The sequence below is a fragment of the Tursiops truncatus genome, chromosome 1, assembly GCF_011762595.2.
Source record: "Tursiops truncatus isolate mTurTru1 chromosome 1, mTurTru1.mat.Y, whole genome shotgun sequence".
NCBI lineage: Eukaryota > Metazoa > Chordata > Mammalia > Artiodactyla > Delphinidae > Tursiops > Tursiops truncatus.
Genome location: NC_047034.1, coordinates 20,964,857 through 20,986,105, shown reverse-complemented (window position 1 = coordinate 20,986,105; position 21,249 = coordinate 20,964,857). Strand labels below are relative to the sequence as shown.

At 48.4% G+C, this 21,249-nt stretch overlaps 1 protein-coding gene across 3 annotated transcripts in view; it reads left to right on the top strand.

Annotated features, from left to right (window-relative positions):
* The first annotated feature begins 249 nt into the window (after positions 1 to 249).
* Positions 250 to 21,249, top strand: part of SUSD4 (sushi domain containing 4) — a 119,643-nt gene continuing 98,643 nt past the window's right edge. For 2 of the 3 annotated variants that reach the window (XM_033851078.2, XM_033851075.2), the window contains exons 1-2: positions 254 to 586; positions 1,179 to 1,349. In XM_033851078.2, coding sequence (XP_033706969.1) covers positions 1,214 to 1,349 — 136 coding nt within the window. In that variant the 5' untranslated portion in view covers positions 254 to 586; positions 1,179 to 1,213. Of the gene's footprint in view, positions 587 to 1,178; positions 1,350 to 21,249 lie in introns of all 3 variants that reach the window. The other variant, XM_073800689.1, reaches the window with a different exon arrangement.

Below are 21,249 nucleotides of genomic sequence, written 5' to 3'. Positions count from 1 at the left end.
CGGAGACCGCCGTTCTGCGCCAGTAAAGGGGCGACCCGGCCCTAGGCCTGTGCCGACAGGTGCAGGCGCGCGGGCTTCCGATTGGTTGCGGCGGCGGCGGGTCCCTTCCCCCTCCCCGCGCTGGCGGGGCCCCTTCCCCAGCCGCGGCGCCGGCTGGGTCTGCGGAGGCGCGTGCCCGCCGCGTGCGTGTCCGGGCTGCGCGCCTCCGCCCCGCCCCCGCCCCGTCCCTCTCTCCGCGCCGCCGCCGCGCGCTCGGGAGCTCAGGTAGCGGGCGCGCGGGTGACTCCTCGGGGGCGCGCGGCCGGACTACCGTCCTCCCCCGCGCAACTCCCGCACCCGTCCGCTCCCGGAGCCTGGGGAGGGAGAGCGCGGGCGGGGGGAGCTGGAGCCGGGCGCCGCCGCCGCCGCCGCCGCCGCCGCCGCCGCCGCCGCCGCCGCCGCCGCCGCCGCCGCCGCCGCCGCCGCCGCGGCTTCCGTCTCGCTCTCTCGCGCAGCGGCGGCAGCAGAGGTCGCGCACAGATGCGGGTTAGACTGGCGGGGGGAGGAGGCGGAGGAGGGAAGGAAGCTGCATGCATGAGACCCACAGGTAAGACCGAGAGCCCCGGAAGGGGCTTTCCATCCCGGGGAGGCGCTCGCAGGCCGAGGAGGGGGAGTTGGTGCCTGGTTCTGCTCCCCGAGGGAGGAATTTTTTGACAGCGCGGAGAAATCTCACTGGGGACTGGGCAGTAGGACCCATCCCGATCCTGGGGAAAACCAGAGAAGTAGCTGGGGGGATCCGGTGCCACCTCGTGAGATTGCTAGGAGTGAAATGTGTAGGCCCGGGGAAAAGTGTTTTTTCAGCCCCGAGAGGCTGGAAGGCTTTAGACTTTCCTGTCGTGGTCACAGCCGCTGAATCCGGGGGACCGGCACGGAGCCAATGTGCGCTAACCCCTGCCCTCCCACCCCTCCTCCATCCCTCCCGCACGCGCAGCATCCCGCGGCGGCAGTTACTCAGTGTACCCCGCTCTGGGGAGAACAGGGGGGAGCTCGCAGTGGGAAAGGGGGCGGGGGCCGCGCGGGTGAGGAATGGGAAAGGAGCAGGGGAAGCCGAGGGTCCCGGTCCCAGGGCGGAGGAGGGGGAGCGTGGCCCCCGGCGCCCTGGCAGCCTGGGGTATCGTCGTGTTCGCTCTTGGTTGCAGACTCTTGCAAGCCGGATGCCCTCTGTGGATGAAAGATGTATCATGGAATGAACCCGAGCAATGGAGATGGATTTCTAGAGCAGCAGCAGCCTCAGTCCCCCCAGAGACTCTTGGCCGTGATCCTGTGGTTTCAGCTGGCGCTGTGCTTCGGCCCTGCACAGCTCACGGGCGGTGAGTGACCCCGCCGTGGTGCGGAGGGCCTGGGACGGCAGGGAAGGGGAGCCTGGCTGGCAGGATAGCCTTGCCACTACGCCCCTCCTACACCCCACACTTCTGGGGTACCCGAGAATCCGAGGAGCCCCTGTGTCCCAGCCTGAGACCACCCTTCTTCAAAACCCCTGGAGTTCCCAGAAAATTCCTCTGTGGAGCCTGCATAGATTCACACACCCACATTCTGTCTGGAGCTTCCCACCAGCCGCCCATCCTGGCTTCTCTGAAGGAAAGACAATAAGCCTGGCCCATTATTCTCACTTTGGCCAAGAGAGAGAGAGAGAAAGAAAGTGGTGTATTTGTGGCGAACGTGTGTTTGTGGACCTTTGACCCTGGTCTGTGCCCTCAGCAGGGAGAGGTCAGTTTTCAGCTTCTGGATTTAGGCCAGAGTTGCAAGAACCACCTTTGTGAATGTAAAGGGTCTGGAAATGTGACCAGACTGGCTGCAGGACAGCTTTATTTGAAAGTTAACTTTCTCTTTGCCTTGGGAGGTGGTGTGTTCAGGCATGCCCGTGCATGTTTACGGTGGGGAGGGGATGCACAGTTGTTCCTTCAGATGTGTTTCTGGAGAACTGCTTGGCTTATCCAGGTCTGAGTTACAGGGGGAATAAAGTCGAGTGCTTTTCTATGAAGTGGAAGTTAGCTGAAATGAAATTCAGAGCCTCAGTCCTCAGAGGCGGCTGATATCTGACACATTCGGTTCTGGCGGGGAGGGCTGTCTTTTGGTTGTGGTAGAGGAAGATGGATGGCATTCCTGTCTGAATTTCAGAGCCTAAGGGTCTTTCTGCCACCACTGCTCTTTGCCATCCGTTCCAGATTTCCTGTGAGAGCTTGCTGATGTGGGCATATTAAAAGGACAGAATCATGTTTCTGGAGCTGAAAAACTGTTAATCTACAAAGAAATTATAATTGGTGGAAAAGCAGGTATTGATTGATAACAAGTAAACCATTTTAGTGTTTTAAAATATTGCCGTTTTAGAGAATTCAAAGGTGAAGATGGAAATAATGAGTGAAAAATTAGTAGAAGTGGGGGAGGGCACTACCAAGTTGGGCTTTAACACAGAGGAATCAATAACACAGGCGTTGCACTTAGAGGTCTGAAAGATGCCAGGAGTCTAAAGGAGCTTCCTGTGATGTGCATGTTTATCGGAATCAGTGAGAAAACACTCACTTTGGCTGGGGGACCCGGTTTTGGTTTTTCAACAAGGGGTAACTTTTTTGGTGCTCCCTTTTTTTTATAAAAATGTCTCTGAGGCAGGTGTCCTCTTCATAGAGACCAAGGTCAAGTGGGATGGCAGGCCAGCACCTGTGTGGCCTGCCAGGGCTCTGGTCACAGCCTCTGTCCGCCCGTGAGCTTTAGCTCCACTTGGAGGGTGACTGAGACCAGGTGGGCAAGACAGCCTCGAGCAGGGCCTGGTCATCACCTCCCCTCTTCCCTTTTCTTTCTTCCAGTTCTAGCTGTCATTTCCTTAAACCAGGTGCACGTGATTCTCCATCCTCTCTGTTCCTTTCTCCAGTGTAGGTGACAGGTTAGTCAGGGTTCATCTGTGTGTGTCTTGACTGTTGTTATTGGAAGTGTGAGGTGTGAGCACAGCCTGGACTTGGCTGGCTCTTGGTTCTGCCATTTGTGTTTACAGAGCGTCCCCCCACTGAAGGATCTCAGAGCTCAGTACACAGCACAGCCCCCTCAGTCTCACATTAGTCACCCGTGCGGTTGTACAACACGTCTTTTACTCCCCTCTTCCGAGAGGCAAAGATATCAACAGAAAGATCCAGGGCCTTAAAGAAGGCGGGACGAGGGTTGCCTGTTACCTATCCCTTCTTTTTTTTTTTTTTTTTTTTTTTTTGCGGTACGCAGGCCTCGCACTGTTGTGGCCTCTCCCGTTGCAGAGCACAGGCTCCGGACACGCAGGCTCAGCGGCCATGGCTCACGGGCCCAGCCGCTCTGCAGCATGTGGGATCTTCCCGGACCGGGGCACAAACCCGTGTCTCCTGCATCTGCAGGTGGACTCTCAACCACTGCGCCACCAGGGAAGCCCTACTTCTCCCTTCTTAGTTCCCACACGCTGTAGAAAGGCTGGCCATCAGCTTTGTGTCATCTGGAACTCCCTCAGGCTGAGTGTGATTTCTGGAAGCTGATTTATCATTTCAAAATTCTTCCATGAATAAACAGTTTGGGTGGAAAAGCGTGGTGGAGGATGTTCTATGGAGTTTACTGTACAGAGATTTCTTTCTTAGGAAAGAAGTCCACGTGGAGGCTACAGGGTGGTTTCATTAAAGCAAATTCATTTTAATTCTAGACCAGTGCTTCTAAAATTTTAATGTACTTATGAATCACTTGGGATCTTGCAAAACAGCAGATTCTGGTTCAGCTGGTCTGGGGTGAGCCTGAGAGTCTCCGTTCCCAACAAGCTCACAAGTGATGCAGTCGCTGCTGGTCTCAGGACCACACTTTGATTAGCAATGCTTTTGACAAAGAATTCCTTAAAACAAATTGGTTCTGGCTTGAGACTTTCTGCCGTCTCTCTCAAATACCCAAATACAAATGGCCTGTGAAGAGGCAAAAGTCTCACCCAAGCGTCTAATCTTTAGGTGATACACAGAACTGAAAGTCAGCCCTCAGAGAGTGCTGTCTTTTTTTTTTTTCCAACCATGAAAAGGTGCCTATTTAATAGACACCGTTCTGAAATGTGGATTTTCATTTTTGATTGCTTTCAATGGAAAAGGAACATGACAATAGCAAGATATAATAGTCTCAGCTAGGAGGGGGAAAAAAAAGAGCATATGCCCAATACAGGAGTTACAGAAAAAGCCTGAACTAGAAAGGGAAAAATTGAGCAAGTGATCAGATGAAGAAAAGGAGGGAAGAGAACTCTGTCAAAAATGAAGTGCTTTCTCCTAGAAAGCCAGAGGTTCAGTTCAGTTCTCAGAGCCCTAAGGGAGCTTTAATGAGCCTGAGTTGGCCTGAGGTGACTTTTGGACGGCTCTTTCCAGGTTGCCGTTTATATATTAGGAAAGAGGACCCACATTTGGGGCCACTAAAACCATATACTGTGAGAGGAGTAACATCAGGTTTATAGGGAGACACAGGGCCTCGCTGTTCCCAGAATCTGGACGCAGCACAGCTTCGGCTGCTTCTCTCTTCTTCCCTCGCAGTATGTTTTCCCTGAGATGGTTTTTGGGTATTTGAGGTCTGCCCGGAGTGGTCCACCCAGGCTTAGAGGAAGAGAGCTAAGAGTTTGCTTTATGTTTAGGTCCTTGAAGGCGAACTCATTAGTACAGCCTTATAGTATCAGGAACACTGGCCACGCTCTGCTACTTGATAGCTTTGGGGTTTTGGGCATTGGAAGCCTCAGTTTTCTCATCCATAAAATGAGGATGATGCTGCCTAACTTTCGGGGTTGCTGTGAGGGATGGGAGTCATGAACACACTCAGTAAATGTAGACAGTAGTGAGCAGGGGGCTAACCAATCTGGAACCTTCCCGGCCTTTGTTTTATTCATTCGGTAAAACCTGTGACAAGCACTGCTGTATATAATGTTCTTTTCCCCTAGAAGAACCCTTCCTTCCTCTCTATTTTTTGCCCAGTGAACACATTTCTCTTTAAGACCCAACTTATAATGCCATCATCTCTTTCATTTCCCCCCCTGCACTAGGTATAACCCTTTGTCCTAGTATCATCTCATCCACTAGAGCATAAGCCCATTGAAGGCAAGAACCTTGACTTTATTTATTTTCATGTCCCAGGCACCCAGCACAGCATCTGACACACAGAAGATGCTCAGCTAATGCTGACTGACAGCAAGAAAAGACATTCCCAAATTGCTGACACACCGTTTAGAAAATAATTACCATGGGCAGTTACAAAAGTACTACAAGAGTGTCATGGCGATTGAGGCCACTTCCACTTGGAGGAGGCCTGGGAGGTTGGAGGAGAACTCAGGAAAGGTTCTAGAGAAGAGGTGGCACTTAGGATGAGATCTGAGGGAGGCAGTGGTTGGAGCATCTCAGGGGAGAGACACCTTGTGCAGAGGTGTGGAGGTGGTGACGTCATTGAACTGTTCAGGGAGACAGAACAGTCTGGATCATCTAGAACATGGTAGACCTGCAGGGAACCAGTAGGTAAGGAGGAGGAATAAATAGTTTGGGACCCAATCATAAGCCCCCGTGAGGATTCCGAGTGTCGCACGGCAGGCAGTGGGAACCACTGAAGGGTTTAGAGCAGGAACGTAATATCATCTGAGCTATGCTCCGTTTCCTTTCTCTGCTTCCGAGTCTCTGACCCAGGGCACTCCCCATTGGGCTGCCCTGTCTGCACATCAGAGTTGTGGCACTAGTACCGCTGGCTTAAGCTCCTGGAGGTCTTGTTTGGGCCATGTGGCCGTAGCATTGAGCTGTGTGCCAGCAGGCAGGAACAAATGCTGTCTGCCCAGCTCACTGAGTTGGAGGTGCCAGTCTCTTGGAGTTTGAGAAAGATTTCTTACGTGGTAGAGCGTAAGCTTCTCCTGCAATGTTATGTCTAAAAGCCTCAGTTTCAACCTGTACTTAATTCAGTCTATAAACAAAAGTCCCAGCGCCTCAAATTATAAAGCATGTTTCTTCAACAAAAGGCCACTCTAATATAAGCAGCATGGAAACGCTTTTGATTTATCCCCGAGGTGAAATCGGAAAGCTCTGGGAGACAGGAGAAGGATTTCATACCACAAATAGCGAATCTCTCATCTCAGAGGCCTGAAGTGGCAAGTTGGAGAGAGTCAGTGGTTCTTTAATTCCTGAGAGTAACAAAGAGTGTAGGTGAAGATTGCTCTCCAGTAAATATTGATTAAATACGGGAAGAAAAGCACCCATGTGGCGCTCTTCCTGGTGTCAGAGGCATATTTCAAAAGCTTCCAAAAGGCCACGGAGACTTGCCCTTAGCTGGGAAGCTCTGGTACAGCTTGAGAGCCCAGTGTTCTTTACAGGGGTGATAGATCAAGTTCAGTCTCTGCTGTTAAATAGCCACGTGGCTTTGGGCAAGTTGTGTAACTTCTCCTGAGCTCAATTCCTTCCATATCACGAACATTCTTTAATTCTGTGATTATAGGAATTTGATGGGTTCTGAACACTGTGGGTAAAAGCCAGCTCTGTTTTCTCCCGTCTATTCATCTATCTTTTGTGAGTGTCTGTTGCATGCCCTGGGGATACGAAGATAAGGGAATTGAACGTAGTCCTTGATCCTTAGGAAAGCAACAAGTAAGGGCTGGTTTCTTCTAGAAAGTTTGAATGCAGAAGGTTGCCTCAAACTGTTTTCTTCACGTACATTTTTAATTCACTGGAAAATTTAGTGTTATTTATTGATACTGAAGAGGAAGGTGATTTTTCCAGACTTCTTTTATCCTTGTCTTATTTTGCAAGCTCATTTGGTGTTTGATAATTGAAATAACCACACTTAGTAACAATATGTCTAAAGAGGTCACTGGGATCATCGTCTCTGAATTGAGGGAAAGAAAGGGGCAGAAAAATAGGTTTTCTGATTTGTTTAGAAGCACAGTTGCATTTCGCCAAAACCAACCGCAGCACTTAGGACAGATGCCTCAGACGTAGATTCTCATGGATCAGATGCAACATTTTGTTGATTTATTGGTCCATTCTCACAAGAACAAACTGTCAACCGTTGCTAACCATGGAAGATTGGAAAAAGAGGGGACAAGTTTTATTTATTTTATTTTATTTTTGGGGGGGACAGGTTTTAAATTGGCCAACACCTGAGTGATGGATAAAAATTTGTCAATTGTTGTAATAATACTAATGGCAAACCTTTAGACAGTGCTTACTCTGTGCCAATGCTGTTCTCCTCATTTACATATATTAACTCATTTAATCCTCATGCCAGCTCTACGAAGTAGGAACTATTATTGCTCAGGGTCACCCCGATAGTAAGGCATGGTGACCCATATTATCCTTTTAATTGTAAACTTTCTCCGTAGGCATGGAAATGCTAATCTCTAAATGCATTTTTTTGCTTTTTGTGTTTCAACCCAAGTATTTCTCTTTAAGCCACAGTTATCAGATATTTTGGAACCGTGGCCTGCCCCACCTTGGAGTAAGAGAACTCTTTTTTCAATTAAAGTATAGTTGATATACAATGTTACATTAGTTTCAGGTGTATAACATAGTGATTTGATAGTTTTTAAGATTATACTTCATTTAAATTTATTATAAAATATTGGCTATATTCCCTGTGCTGTACATTACATCCTTGTATCTTATTTATTTTATTTTTAAATTATTTATTTATTTTATTATTTATTTTTGGCTACATCAGGTCTTAGTTGCAGCACGCGGGATCTTTGTTGAGGCATGCGGGATCTTTCCTTGCGGCGCGCGGGCTTCTCTCTAGTTGCGGCACACAGGCTCCAGGGCACGTGGGTTCTGTAGTTTGCAGCACGCAGGCTCTCTAGTTGAGACACGTGAGCTCAGTAGTTTTGGTGCAAGGGTCTAGTTGCCCCGAGGCGTGTGGGATCTTAGTTCCCTGACCAGGGATCAAACCTGTGTCCCCTGCCGTGTAAGGGGGATTCTTTACCACTGGACAAAGGAAGTCCGTCTTATTTATTTTATACATAGTAGTTTGTACCTCTTAATCCCCTTCCCCTATTGTGCCCCTCCCCTCACTGGTAACCACTTGTTTGTTCTCTGTATCTGTTTCTGTTTTGTTATACTCATTTGTTTTATTTTTAAAATTCCACATGTAAGTGAAAACATGCAGTGTTTGTCTCTCTCCGTCTGACTTACTTCACTAAGCACAATATCCTCTAGGCTTATCCATGTTGTTCCAAATGGCAAAATTTCATTCTTTTTTATGGCTGAGCAATAGTCCATTGTATATGTATACCACATCTTCTTTATCCATTCATCTGTTGATGGACATTAAGGTTGCTTCCATATCTTGGCTGTTGTAAATAATGCTGCTATGAACATGGGGCCGCATATATCTTTTCAAATTAGTGTTTTCATTTTCTTTGGATATATGCCCAGGAATGGAATAGCTGGATCATATGGTAATTCTATTTTTAATTTTTTGAGGAACCTCTGTGCTGTTTCCCATGGTGGCTACACCAGTTTACATTCCCACCAACAGTGTGCAAGGGTTCCCTTTTCTCTACATCTTCACCAATGCTTATTATTTGTTGTCCTTTTTTAAAAAATTGTTTATTGGATTATAGTTGAATAAAAATGTTGTATTAGTTTCTGCTGTACAGCAAAGTGAATCAGTTATACATATACACATAGCCACTCTTTATTAGATTCTTTTCCCATGTGGGTCATTACAGAGTATAGAGAAGAGTTCTCTGTGCTATACTATTAATATATTAATATTGATATCTTTTTGACGATAGCCATTCTGACAGGTGTAAGGTGGTTTTTCATTGTGGTTTTGATTTGCATTTCAGGGGCGCTCTTTTGTGTTGTGACTCAAAAGCAGAAAATATATAAGCAAATCAACAACAGCAACTGCATCTCTCAACTCGAGAAAAAGTGAGAGCCACAGTGCCTAAATCTTGAGCTCCGAATGGAGAGAGGGAAGGGGCTAGAAACTCGTGAACTTATCAGGATGTGTTTTATTTCAATTCCAGTCTCTTTGTGACTGTCTGAGGAAGGGGGTCAGAATGAATGAGATATGCTCTGAGTCTCACCTGCCCTGAGGAGGAAAGGGTGTGAAAACAAATGGCTGGTCTCTGGGGCCTTCCCTTAGTAACTGTCAGACCATCACCGTCCCCTCCTGTTTATTGTCCCCAATGAGATAGCCTTAGTGACTGTCAGACAATCACCATCCCCTCCTGTTTATTGTCCCCAATGAGATGGCCTTAGTGACTGTCAGGCCATCACCATCCCCTCCTATTTATCGTTCCCAATGGGGTAGCCTTCCTTGGAGGGGTCCTTTTCCATGCCATGTTGTCAAGCACTAATAATAACTTTAGCTAGTATGTGCTTAGAATGTTATGGTTTGCAAGGTGTTTTTACATGTATCACCACCTTTAATTTTCTTAACAACCCAGTGAAATGAAGAGATTTTGATTTTTTTCTCTCTCTCTCTCTTTTTTTTTTTTCTTTTTAATTTGAAGAGACATTCTCTGGGAGGTTGATCTCCTAAGGTCCCACAAATAGACAAAGACGGATAAGCGGCCAGGCCTATTGGTCGAGACTTATCTCTTCGGGGCCAGCCTTTAAACCTGTCTTTTCATTTATACGATGTAGATGATAATCTAATTAGTACATATCAAAAGATAAAAAGAAAAATTATAGCTGAGGATCATGGGCACCACGAAAAGTTCCTTCAACAGCTTTGAATTAAGAATAAGGTTTGATATTTGATGAGATCTGAGCGCTGTTTACTCTACTGTCCAGGAAGATGTTTGTGTTTGATGGTATGAGCTGAAGACACTAAGTTTTAAGGAAGCATTTGGCCCAGTATTTCTTCTTTAAGAAAAAGATTGCTCTACTATTCTAAGACAGAAGAAATTATCCACCCAGGAAGAAAAACAAATAGAAATAAGTAACTTGCTCACAAACTGGAATTGAAAGTGCATTGGAATATAGCTTCTTCATTGAGAGTATTGTAATTGCTTCATTCATCTGAAACAGGGTGAACTGGGAACATCAGAGAAGTAAAACAAAATAATTCTTGACATTGTCTGGCAATGCCAGTAAACTTGGGAGCACTATGGTGGGGTGAGAGGACTTGCAGAGCCCAGTAGGTTTGGTTAATAATCATTTCATCACTATCCCAATAAACTGACCTTTTCAAGGGAGAGGATGAGTAAGGTTTTCTGGAAATGACAGTTCGACCTGGTTATCTCACGTTTCTGTTTGCAATTGGTGACTTTTATGGCCTGGAATTACCAGTGAGGGAGCAGAGCCGAGCAAGGAGGGTCACTCGTGTTCGAGATGCCTTTTTTCTCCGAGTCACAAAATACAAAAAGCCCTTATTTCTTTGGTTTGATTGCATTTATAAAAGGGATATGTGATTGAATTGGGTGAACCAGCGAGAGGTTCTTCTAAGAAAGAAAGAAAATCCATTCATACAGTGGATTCTTTAAAATCTGGTTGTTGTACAACATTGCGGCTCATCTAGCTGGTTTCCAAATTCAGAGCCTCAGTAGGTAGAAGAATCCTTTAACACTTAAAGTCAGAAGATTCCGATTCTCTCCAGGCAGAAATAACAGGATCTGCTTGTTTTGTAGAAACTTGATAGGTTTAGAGGCTTAATCCTGGGAGAGGCTCGCAATTGTTCTATTACACTGCCTCTGTTAACTAACTCTGAGTCTCCCTGTCAGAATCTAACCCAAGGATGCATTTTCAGTTTCTTCTGGGAGTCGCATCTGCAGCTTTAAGTGGTAGTATGACAGCATGTACTCGATGGCTCATTGGGGCCACTCTATGTTGAGATTTTTCTATGCCCAGATTTTTTCTCTTGGATTGTAAATGGTGGACCGGGTTTTTTCATCACACCAAACTGTTTCCACCATTGTTTTACGGATGGGAGGTGCTTTTTTGCTGGTAATAATGACTTGGTGGTTATGTCTTCATTTCTTGAGGCAAAGAGCTGGAGAGGTATAGGGCCCAGTAGAAAGTACATGGAGTCCGTTTTCCTTGCTATTGTCACCATCTGGCTAAGTGATGGTAACCTGTTTGCTGCCTCAGTTTCATTATTGGTGACATACTTGGACCATCTGGCTCCCATGATTGTTGTGAGAATCAAATGCATGACTGGGGGAAGTATCATAACTGTCTGAGGTGTCAGCGTCATCACTAACAAACTGATGATGAATAACGAATGTTTGCTACATTCACCGTGCTGGGATTAGCCTACCAAGAGCTTCGTTTGTTTTGAAGGAATATAGCGTAACAAATACATAATAACACCCGATGGCACAGACTGAGACAGGTGTGTGGTACTGAAATCGCTAGGAGGTCACCGGGCCTTGGCCCCGGTATAGAACTCACTGTCCTAATTCCTATAGCAGGTCCCATAGTGGAGATGTATCTTGGAGACTCTGGGGAAGAAGGAGGGGTGGGGGGAGGCTTACCAAAGAAGAGGACACTTGAGCTAAGTCTTGAACAATAAAATAATTTTCCAGGCAGAGAAGGTGTTGGTTGAGAGATGCTTTTTTTTTTTTTTTCCCCCTCCAGGAGAGAGGATACAGATACTAAGATTGAAAAGAATATGTACCAAAGACAAGGACTAGCCCAGGGCAGCCTTAGTAAAGGGCAGATAGATTGAGAAGACACAAGGGAGGGGGCTGGACAGGCAGGTTGGAGCTACATGCCCAGCTCATTACGACGTGTAGGAATTTGAACACTGGGGTCAATTGGTGACCTACAGAATATGTCTTTGGGGACTTGACGTGATTGGATCTTTGCTTCAGGGAAGAATTTTTTAGCAATGTGAAGGTGGAGGAGAGATAGAGAGACCTTTGCTCATGAAGGGTTTCCTGTGACTTGGTGGAGGATCCAGTGGGGAGCAAAACAGCTCTGACCTCGGGGAACTTGTATTCCAGCGGGGGCCGGTTAGAAGAATCTTGAACTGGCCCCGGAGGGACATGATTAGGGCTTTAACTACAGAGAAATGAATGCATGTAACGTAGGTGAAGAAGGAGGGGGAACTGGGGCCGGACAGCTGGCTGGATGTGGGGCCAGAGGAAGGGCCGTTCGCAGAGCCCCAGCAGCGGTCATTTGGAGGGAAGCTAATGAGTTCAGTTTGGACTAGGAGATTTGCATTGCCTGCAGGACACCCATTTGGGCACCATCCGTCCATCAGGCAGTTGAAAACTCGCTTAGGTGCTCAGGAGAGAGGTTAGAGCCGGAGACGCAGATTTATGCATCAGAATCCCCTGGCGGTCCTGTGGTTAGGACTCCCCGCTTCCATTGCAGGGCCACGGGTTGGATCCCTGGTCGGAGAACTAAGATCCCACATGCTGCGTGGTGTGGCCAAAAGAAAAGTGGCAGGAGCTGCAGGAGGGGCATGACTTTCCCGGGAGGAGAGTGTAGAAGAGGGTTTGAGGGGGAAGCCCGGGAAGCACCCACATTCAAATGTCAAGAGGAGAAGCCAGTAAGGGGGGTGAAGAGTTGTGCTGCTAAGCAGTATTGGTAGTAATAATAACAGAACAGTGACAACGACCACAGAACTTGATTCTGACTGTTGATGGCCCGTTCTGTTTGGGGACAGGAGGTTTAATCTCATGTTATTATCAGGAGGATGTTTAAGTACTTTGAATTCTGGGTGCCTACACCCACTGGACAGAAAGGAACGCAGGGCAGGAGGGAGGGAGGAAGGCTCTGTTTGGGAGGATGGAGGATGTGCACAGAGATGTTTGACGCCTGACTGCAGAAGCGTCACAGTCTCTTCCCACCTTCACGGGGAGGACGGAGCTAACCCGAGAACTAGAGCTGGACGTGGTCACTAGGTGGTGTTTGTGTGTTCCCCTTCCTGGGGATTCTGAGCAGAGGGGATGATGTGCGTGAGTGCGGTGAGGGTGCCCGGGGGACCTCCTCCCCGCAGTTGCCCCTTCCTCCGAACTCCTGGGGGGCTGGGATGTTTTATGAGCTCCGTGCTTCAGCTGCACGTCCTTCTTACACAAATCCTTTGGCAGCCCTGTGCTCCGGTCCTTCAAAGATTCAGTCTTCTCAGGCTGTCAGTGAATCTTCAAAGGTGCGGGTTGTCAGAGAGAGAACCCTCTGTCACCCCCACCCCCTGTGACCAGCTCTGTCACCTCTGAAGCAAGTCACTTAACCTCTCCATGCTTTGGTTTCTTCATCTGTAAATCAGGGGCAACAAGGCTCGGTCCTTTACACTCCGCAGGGGGCCGGATGTGCAGGTATGGAAGAGGCAGGGTCAGAAGACAAGGGGTTTTATAAATACAAGACAGAGTTAGGATTGCCGGTCTGGAAGGAGACTTCTCCACTGCCCCTAGGGCCATTTTTGCCTTTTGCTTTCCTAAATCCAAAAGGAAGACGCTTTGCACAGCACGGAAACACCTCCCCACGTGCGGGTCCTGACCCCCTGAAAGCTCATTTTATGCAAACACGATGTCAAGGCAGCTGGAGGAGCTCTTTTGCTGCAAAGGGGAATGTGCCAATCTGTGCTCCAGCCCTGCCGCCGGCGCCTTCAGTGAATGGTCGCGTCTGGAGATTGAGAAGGTCCTTGTACCGCGGAGAGGAACCTCTCAATAGCTGTTGGCCCAAGCCCAGTCAGCCCCTTTTGTGTGCTCACAGATGCCCCAGGAAAAAGCAATTCAACATGTGAGGCAGGCAGGGGATGGATTAAAGGTGCTTCAGAGGTCCAGGAGCGAGGTGGGGGCTCTGCGTGTCCCTCTCCGCCTCCGCCTCCTCCTGCGTGGTATTTCTCAGCCGGAAGCATCCCGGCACAGCAGCTGGGCCAGCAGCTCCGGGCTCAGGTAGGACGGTAGCATGAATTGGGAGCCGCGTCTGGATCCAGAGACTCACTAAGTGCTTGATCTCCGTCGAACTCTAGCTGCATACTGGCTCTAATCCTCCAGACGACTCTCTTTATAGCTTTGCGGATGGGATGCTGCTTTTGGGTGTCTGTGGGCTGGAGATCTTGGGACTCCTAGTCCTCAGAGGGAATGCCTGGAAATCCCATTTGCGATCCATCCTCAGAGCCCTTCGGGAAAAAGCCTGTTAGCCGCCAGGGGCGCCTTGCTCCAACCGCCTCTCGGGTCCCCAGCTGTCCTCAACCCTGGAATGCCGGGTCTCATTTGGGGAAGCAGCCCTTTAAAGGACAGCCCGGTCAACGGGCTTTGAATTAATAGGAGAGGGTCCTGCATGGTTGAATGAGGTAGCAGGGCATTTAACGCCTGAGAGCGGCTTTGCGGAAAATCTGCCTTGTAGTTTTCATTTACATGGTAATGAGCCCAGAGCTTTTGCCCTTTGTCACCTCCAGATGAAGGAAGACCCAGTTCTTTGGGGGCTCCCCAAACACAGAGGATCTAAAACTGGGAGTGAACCTGCCCTGTCTCTGTGTGGATCGCCTTTGCGCCCTGGGCAGAGGACCGCAGCCATACTCAAGGGCGGATTCCTGAGAGTCTGTTGTTGCTGCTACTGTTAACATTGTTCTCTCTCGGTTTCCTCCAGCCGTGTGGCTACCAGAGGCTCTAATCAAAAGCAAAGCCGGGGACTGGTCTCTACCTCCACTTTGTGGCATCTCACCTCCCATGGGCCTTGGTCTTCTAATACTTGGCCTTTTCCCTAGTCCCTGCTGTGTCGATGTTGCTAAACTGGGTCATGTTCTCAGTGATGGAGCATCAGCTAACTTCCACGGAAATGCAAGAGGCTGCAGCAGGCCCGTTTCTCCTGGACCTTCCATTTACATGCAAACTCTATTTCTTCAGTATCGTTCCTGGATGAAGGTACACATGTAAAGTTGCTCTCACCAAGTTGAAGAGCCAGATGACCACATATTCGTTAAAAGTTCCAGAAGAAAGATGATGCACTAAAGATGGCCCATGGACCTGGAGAAACAAGGGTGGGACAAAATTCAAATTGGATCTGCTGAACCTGTTCATTTGCTCTGCCCTAAGTGAGGGTTAGGGTTAGGGTTCATCGCCCTCCAGCTGGCCTTTACCCGGGCCTGGAACATTACCCCATCCTCTTTCTACCTTCACCGAGCCTTCCCGTGTCCGAGGAGACAGCTTACATCTCCCTTCCACACCTTCTGAGACTCTTGGATGATCTCTGGCTTCCTTAGCTCTGCAAATCTTCTCTGTTGTCAGAAGTCTCACAGCACTGGAATCGTAGACTGTTGAGCTGGGGAGGACCATGGAGATGGTTGGTCCAGGGGGTTTGCGCAGAGCCCCTTGGCTTCCCCTACAGGGTTTGCCTGGACAGAGTGGGCACTGGGTGGGGACCTGGCTGAGCAAGCCACCCCAGGGCCCCCACCTGCTTCCACCTGGGTGTGTACCTGCTTTACATGGCTGTGCCTCCTCTTATTCTGTCTTCACCCTATGAAAACACTGCACACTGTCCAGCCCCGTCATTCTAAGGAGGCGGGAAAAGAAGGTCTCTGTCACCTATGTGGCACTTTTAGTCACTAAGGACAAGGGGTCTGGAGACAGATCCCTGGGATTGAATCCCAGCTCTACTCCTTGGTTGCTTTATATGTGAGGCAAACTACTTAATCTGTCTCTGCCTCAGTCTCCTCATCTGTGAAATGGGGATAATAAAACCCACGTCATAGAACTGTTGTGAGGAATAGATAGGTTAATATATGGAATGCATGGAAACCAGTGCCTGGCTCATAATGAGATTTCATTAAGTGTTGACTGCTACTCTTCTCATTATCCTCATCATTATTATTTGTTTTGTTTTTACTTATAAAAGCTCCTGAAAGCTAGGGTCCATAGCTGATTAATCTGTTTTTACCTGACCATGTTCTGCGGGTTCTAGATACTCAGTAAACACGAGTCTACTGACTAATGAAGGTACCAAGGACCCAGAGAATATTTCCTAACTCAGACCTCACAACTAGATTACAGGTTCTTTCAGGGCAGGCAACAGGCTTTCTCCTTGGTGATCTCACAAAGCACCGCCGACATAGCTAATGGTCCCTTACTGGTGGCTTGGTCAACGGGTTAAAGGACTCTGCAGCCAGGACCTGCTCCCATATGAATAAAAGATGTTGTTGAATTGAGCATTTTATTATTTCTAAACTGTCTCTTCCCTCTTGCATTTGACATCTGGGCAGGTGGCCCAAACAGCTGCAAGTAACTGGCAGGAAGGACACTGAGAGGGTTGACGTCTGGCTTTGCCTTGAGCTGAATTATGCCCCCAAATTCATATCATGGACCCTTAAACCCCAACATGATTATATTTGGACATAGGGCCTATAAGGAGGTTAAATTAAACCTATTAAGGTTAAATGAAGTCAGAAGGATGGGGCCCTAATCCAATAGGACTGGTGTCCTTATAAGAGACACCAGAGTGCTCGCTCTCCTTCCCCTCTCTGTGTCCATGCACACAAACCAAGGAAGGGCCATGTGAGGACACACCTAGAAGGCAGCCACCTTGCCTCTCCCTCAGTGAGTGACAGCACCTGGAGGGTCTGAGTTTTTTACCTACTCTGACCTGAGGGGGTTTAAACATAGCTCTGAGATTCTAAGGGTGAGAAAGGGAGGAGGTCTTTACAGCCTCTTACCTCCATCCACTCTTATATTTACTCAACAGGAATTTGTTAATCACTTACTGTGTGCAAGGACCACGTTAGGTACTAAGACTAGAAACAGGACGATGATAGTCTCAGCCCTCAAGGAGCTCGTGTGTCTGCATTGGTACTGTTGTCAGTCTGCTTGAGCTGCCATAACAAAATACCACAGACTGGGTGGCTTAAACAACAGAAATTTATATTCTCACGGTTCTGGAGGCTGGAAGTCCAAGGTCAAGGTGCCAGCAGGGTTGGTTTCCGGTGAGGGCTCTCTTCCTGGCTTGCAGATGGCCGCCTTCTAGCTGTGTCCTCACATGGCCCTTCCTTGGTTTGTGTGCATGGACAGAGAGGGGGAAAGAAAGGGAGCACTCTGGTGTCTCTTCTTATAAGGACACCAGTCCTATTAGATTAGGGCCCCACCCTTCTGACTTTATTTAACCTTACTAGGTTTAATTTAACCTCCTTATAGGCCCTGTGTCCAAATATAGTCATGTTGGGGTTTAGGACTTCAAGATATGAATTTGGAGGGGGGGCACAATTCAGTCCTTAGCAGATATCAAAGGAAGACAAATGTTAATTCTAATAGAAAGATACTATGAGGATCCAGAGCTCTTATCCCAGCCAGGGGAGATCAGGGAAGGCTTCCAGGAGGAGATGATAGCAGAGATGAGTGCTGAAGGAATAGTGGCAGTTAGGTGCACAAGGGGAGGAAGAAGCCATATGAGCCAAGGCTACAGCCATGTGAACCTACGTGTGTGTGTGTGTTTGTGTGTGTATGTGTGTGTGTATGTATGTATTTAAGGGGGCTGGCTTACAAGCCATTCACTTACTTATGCATGCATCTCGTGAAGTCATTCTCCAAACATTTCTTAAGATTTGCTGTACACAGACAAACCACATACAGAGTCTGACAGTGGGGTCCAGAGATGATCTGGAAGCTCAGATTTGCAGAGCTTCCCAAATTAAAGGGCCATCATATTCGCTCTAACCGAATCGATCTACGGCTAGACACTCCCATTATTCCATTACGGCGGCAAGTGTAAATGGTCACTAAAAAATCTATTGCAGATGGCTCCCCAGGCCACCCGGTGGGCCCACCCCTGGTTCAGGTCGGGTAAATATTATGATGTGGAGTTAGCCTGCGGGGAAGTGACGGGTTAACATGCACAGTAACAGGAAGTTATCTTTTTTTTTTTTTTTTTTTTGCACTATGCAGGCCTCTCACTGTTGTGGCCTCTCCCGTTGCGGAGCACAGGCTCCGGCCGCGCAGGCCCAGCGGCCGTGGCTCACGGGGCCAGCCGCTCCGCGGCATGTGGGATCTTCCTAGACCGGGGCACAAACCCGTGTCCCCTGCATCGGCAGGCGGGCTCTCAACCACTGCGCCACCAGGGAAGCCCAAGAAGTTATCTTTGATTGTGTTTTTGAGTCATTTCGAAAGTATCTTTTTTTTTTCTTTTTTTTTTTGCGGTATGTGGGCCTCTCACTGTTGTGGCCCCTCCCGCTGCGGAGCACAGGCCCTGGACACGCAGGCTCAGCGGCCATGGCTCACGGGCCCAGTCGCTCTGCGGCATGTGGGATTCTCCCGGACCGGGGCACGAACTCGCATCCCCTGCATCGGCAGGCGGGCTCTCAACCACTGCGCCACCAGGGAAGCCCTGAAAGTATCTTTTATAGAGCAATTTTTTCTCTCCTAGTCAAAACGTTTCCTTTGTTCTTTTCTTTTTCCCTTCTTCTTCTGATATTTTAAGTTGAAACAAACAGAAGAGCTGAATGATTTGTCAGTTCAGACGGGGTTGTGGTGCTGCTTTGAGGGGCCTGCGTTAAGAGACCCTAATCTCTTTTCGTTAAAGAAGAGGTGTCGCCCAGACCCACCGAGAAGGCAGTGCCAGGTCAACTGAGGCCTAGCTCCCCCTCCCCTCTCTGATCCCCACAGCCTAGGAGTTGCAGCCTTGTGCCTGTGGACCTGTGAACCGGCTTATGGAGGTCTGGGAACCGTCCCTCCCCAGGCCGTGCATGTGTTTGAAGACTTGTGTGTGCGTTTCTCTGAAGAGGGTGTGTTGCTGTTCACAGATCCTCAGATGGGTTCATGACCCGAAAGGGTTTAAAAAAATCACAGGCTCAGAACAGAGTGCTGGGGAGTGAGTCTCTAGCAAGCTCCGGATGGAAGTGGTGCAGAGAAGGAAGCCGTTTTCAAGGGCTTGGCAAATTATTTTTCCTCCTTATGAGTGCCTTTCTCTGGAAGTTTTGGTCTTAAACCCCTATGGGCTGAGGTTCAAGGCGTGCTAGGGAAACAGGGTGTAAAGAGGAACAGCAGACAGGGAGGCTGACAACTTCATCTGGACTGGCTGAGCTGCCCCTTTAACTTAACCCTTCCTCCTCCCTGGCAGTGCCAAACAAACGCTGTGCGGTTTAGAAGAACTCTCCGCTATAAAGTGGTTTCTCTATAAATATCAAAAGAATAAATAGAGAAGAGGTGGGGTGATCCTTTACTCAACTAGCATCTATGGCGCCTTTATTATGTGCGAGGCCCTGGGCCAGGCAGGGTGGGAGAGGCAGAGGTGAATGACAGGCGGGACACAGAAGCCTGTGGGGTCATAGGACATGATGTGTGAGAAATATTCATCTTTATTTTTTCTCCCTGAAAATGTGGGCAGGAACGAGAACTATTCCAATAAACAGGCAAAAGCAATGCTTTTGTCTCGCTTATCTCTAAGTCAGCACGGCGTTGTGACAGACTGAAGCGTCAAGTGCGCCGCTGCTACTGCTTCCAGTGTTATACGCAGATGGTTTAGTTGCTCATGAAAAAAGTTGTTTGGGTTATGTTTCTGCCATAAGGAATATTCGGAGCGTGATCGCCGTTCCTGTTGTTCAGGTGTGTGGTCCCCCCAGGCGGGGCTTTGGGTTAGCAGCGGTAGAACTGGAGAGCCCTACGGGTTTTCTAAATTGCTGGTGTGGAGGTGAAGGCCCAGGGTGAGGGTGTGTTGTGGGTTTCACAGCTGGTTATTGGCACAGCCAGGCCTAGGGCCCAGTCTCTTCTCTGCTGGGGATTTTCTGTGACATCACTTACCGTCCTTCAGACACTTGAGGGATTATAACAACAGGGCCCATCTTTGGGGGTTATTTGGATTAAATGAGAAAAGCATTTAACGGGAAAGCACTTGTAACTAGTTCTGGCCAGGAACAGAAGCTCAGTGAATGCTAGCCACGATTGCTTCTGCCATTCCTTCCTTCCCTCCCTCGCCTGGACCTTGTTCTCCATGAATTCCCTTAAAACCCTTCTTCCACAGGTTCTCTGTCCCCTGTGTCTTGGGTAATGTATTTCATATGCTTATGAACTGCTAAGTACTTCTTTTTAATTTCCCTCCAATACATTTAGAGTTATAGGGGACACTCAGATCAGCCTGGCACGTTTTTTTGTGGAATTTAAATATGCTATTGTTCTTCACACTTCACCTCCCTGGGAAGATGAGTGAGTCTGTTTGCCCCCCTCTGTCTCCTCTGTCCGTGTGCCTGAGTCTCCTGGGCTGGGGCCCGGGGATCCAGTCCCCTTGAGGCCTGACCGCAGGGCCGTGGTGCTCAGCTGCCCAGGCATGTGGGCTGGCCCAAGGCTGGTGGGACAGGTTCCTTTCTGATGATGGCTCTGTTTTGGTTTCCAGCAGCACACGAGGTGATATTTTCTCCAGGGAACAGAGACCCAAACTCTCAGGCCCTTTTGTGCCGTCCACTGATGGCCGGCAGCCCATTGTTTCATGAATGCTGTATAGTGTGAATTGTTTTCTCTGAGCCTGATTCGCTCACACAAAGACTCAGGAGCAGTGTAACGGGAAACGCTTCCCTTCATGCTGAGATCTTCAGGCTCCTGAGCAGGAACTGTGAGGTGTGACTGTGTTTTAGTCCAGGGAAACTATCAAAGCCAGCACAGAAGCAAAACTATGAGGAAGCAATTGATGATTTATGTAAGAATATTAATTCAGCACTTAACATACTAAAAAAAATAGTGGAGAAATGGTATGCTTACGACTTTAAGAACTGAAAGTTTGAACACTTTTCTGTTACAAATATATATTAGCAAGGATATCCAGCTCAGTGCAGTGAAGTTTGAGTATAGTCAGTCTTCCATATCCGAGGGTTCTGCATCTGCAGATTCGACTCACCACAGATCGAAAATATTTGGGAAAAAAAACTTCCACAAAGTTCCCCAAAGCAAAACTTGAATTAGCTGGGCACTGACAATTACTTATATAACATTTACATTGTATTTATAACTATTAACATAGCATTTACTTAGGTACTATAAGTAATCTAGAGATGATTTAAAGTGTACAGGAGGATGTACATAAATTATATATATATATTATGTATATATTATATGCAAATACTATGCCTTTTTTTGCGGTACACGGGCCTCTCACTGTTGTGGCCTCTCACGTCACGGAGCACAGGCTCCGGATGCGCAGGCCCAGCGGCCATGGCTCACGGGCCCAGCCGCTCCGCCGCATGTGGGATCTTCCCAGACCGGGGCACAAACCCGTGTCCCCTGCATCGGCAGGCGGACTCTCAACCACTGCACCACCAGGGAAGCCCTACTATGCCATTTTATATAAGGGACTTGAGCATCTGTGGATTTTGGTATCCCTGGGGGTGCTAGAATGAATCCTCCAAGGG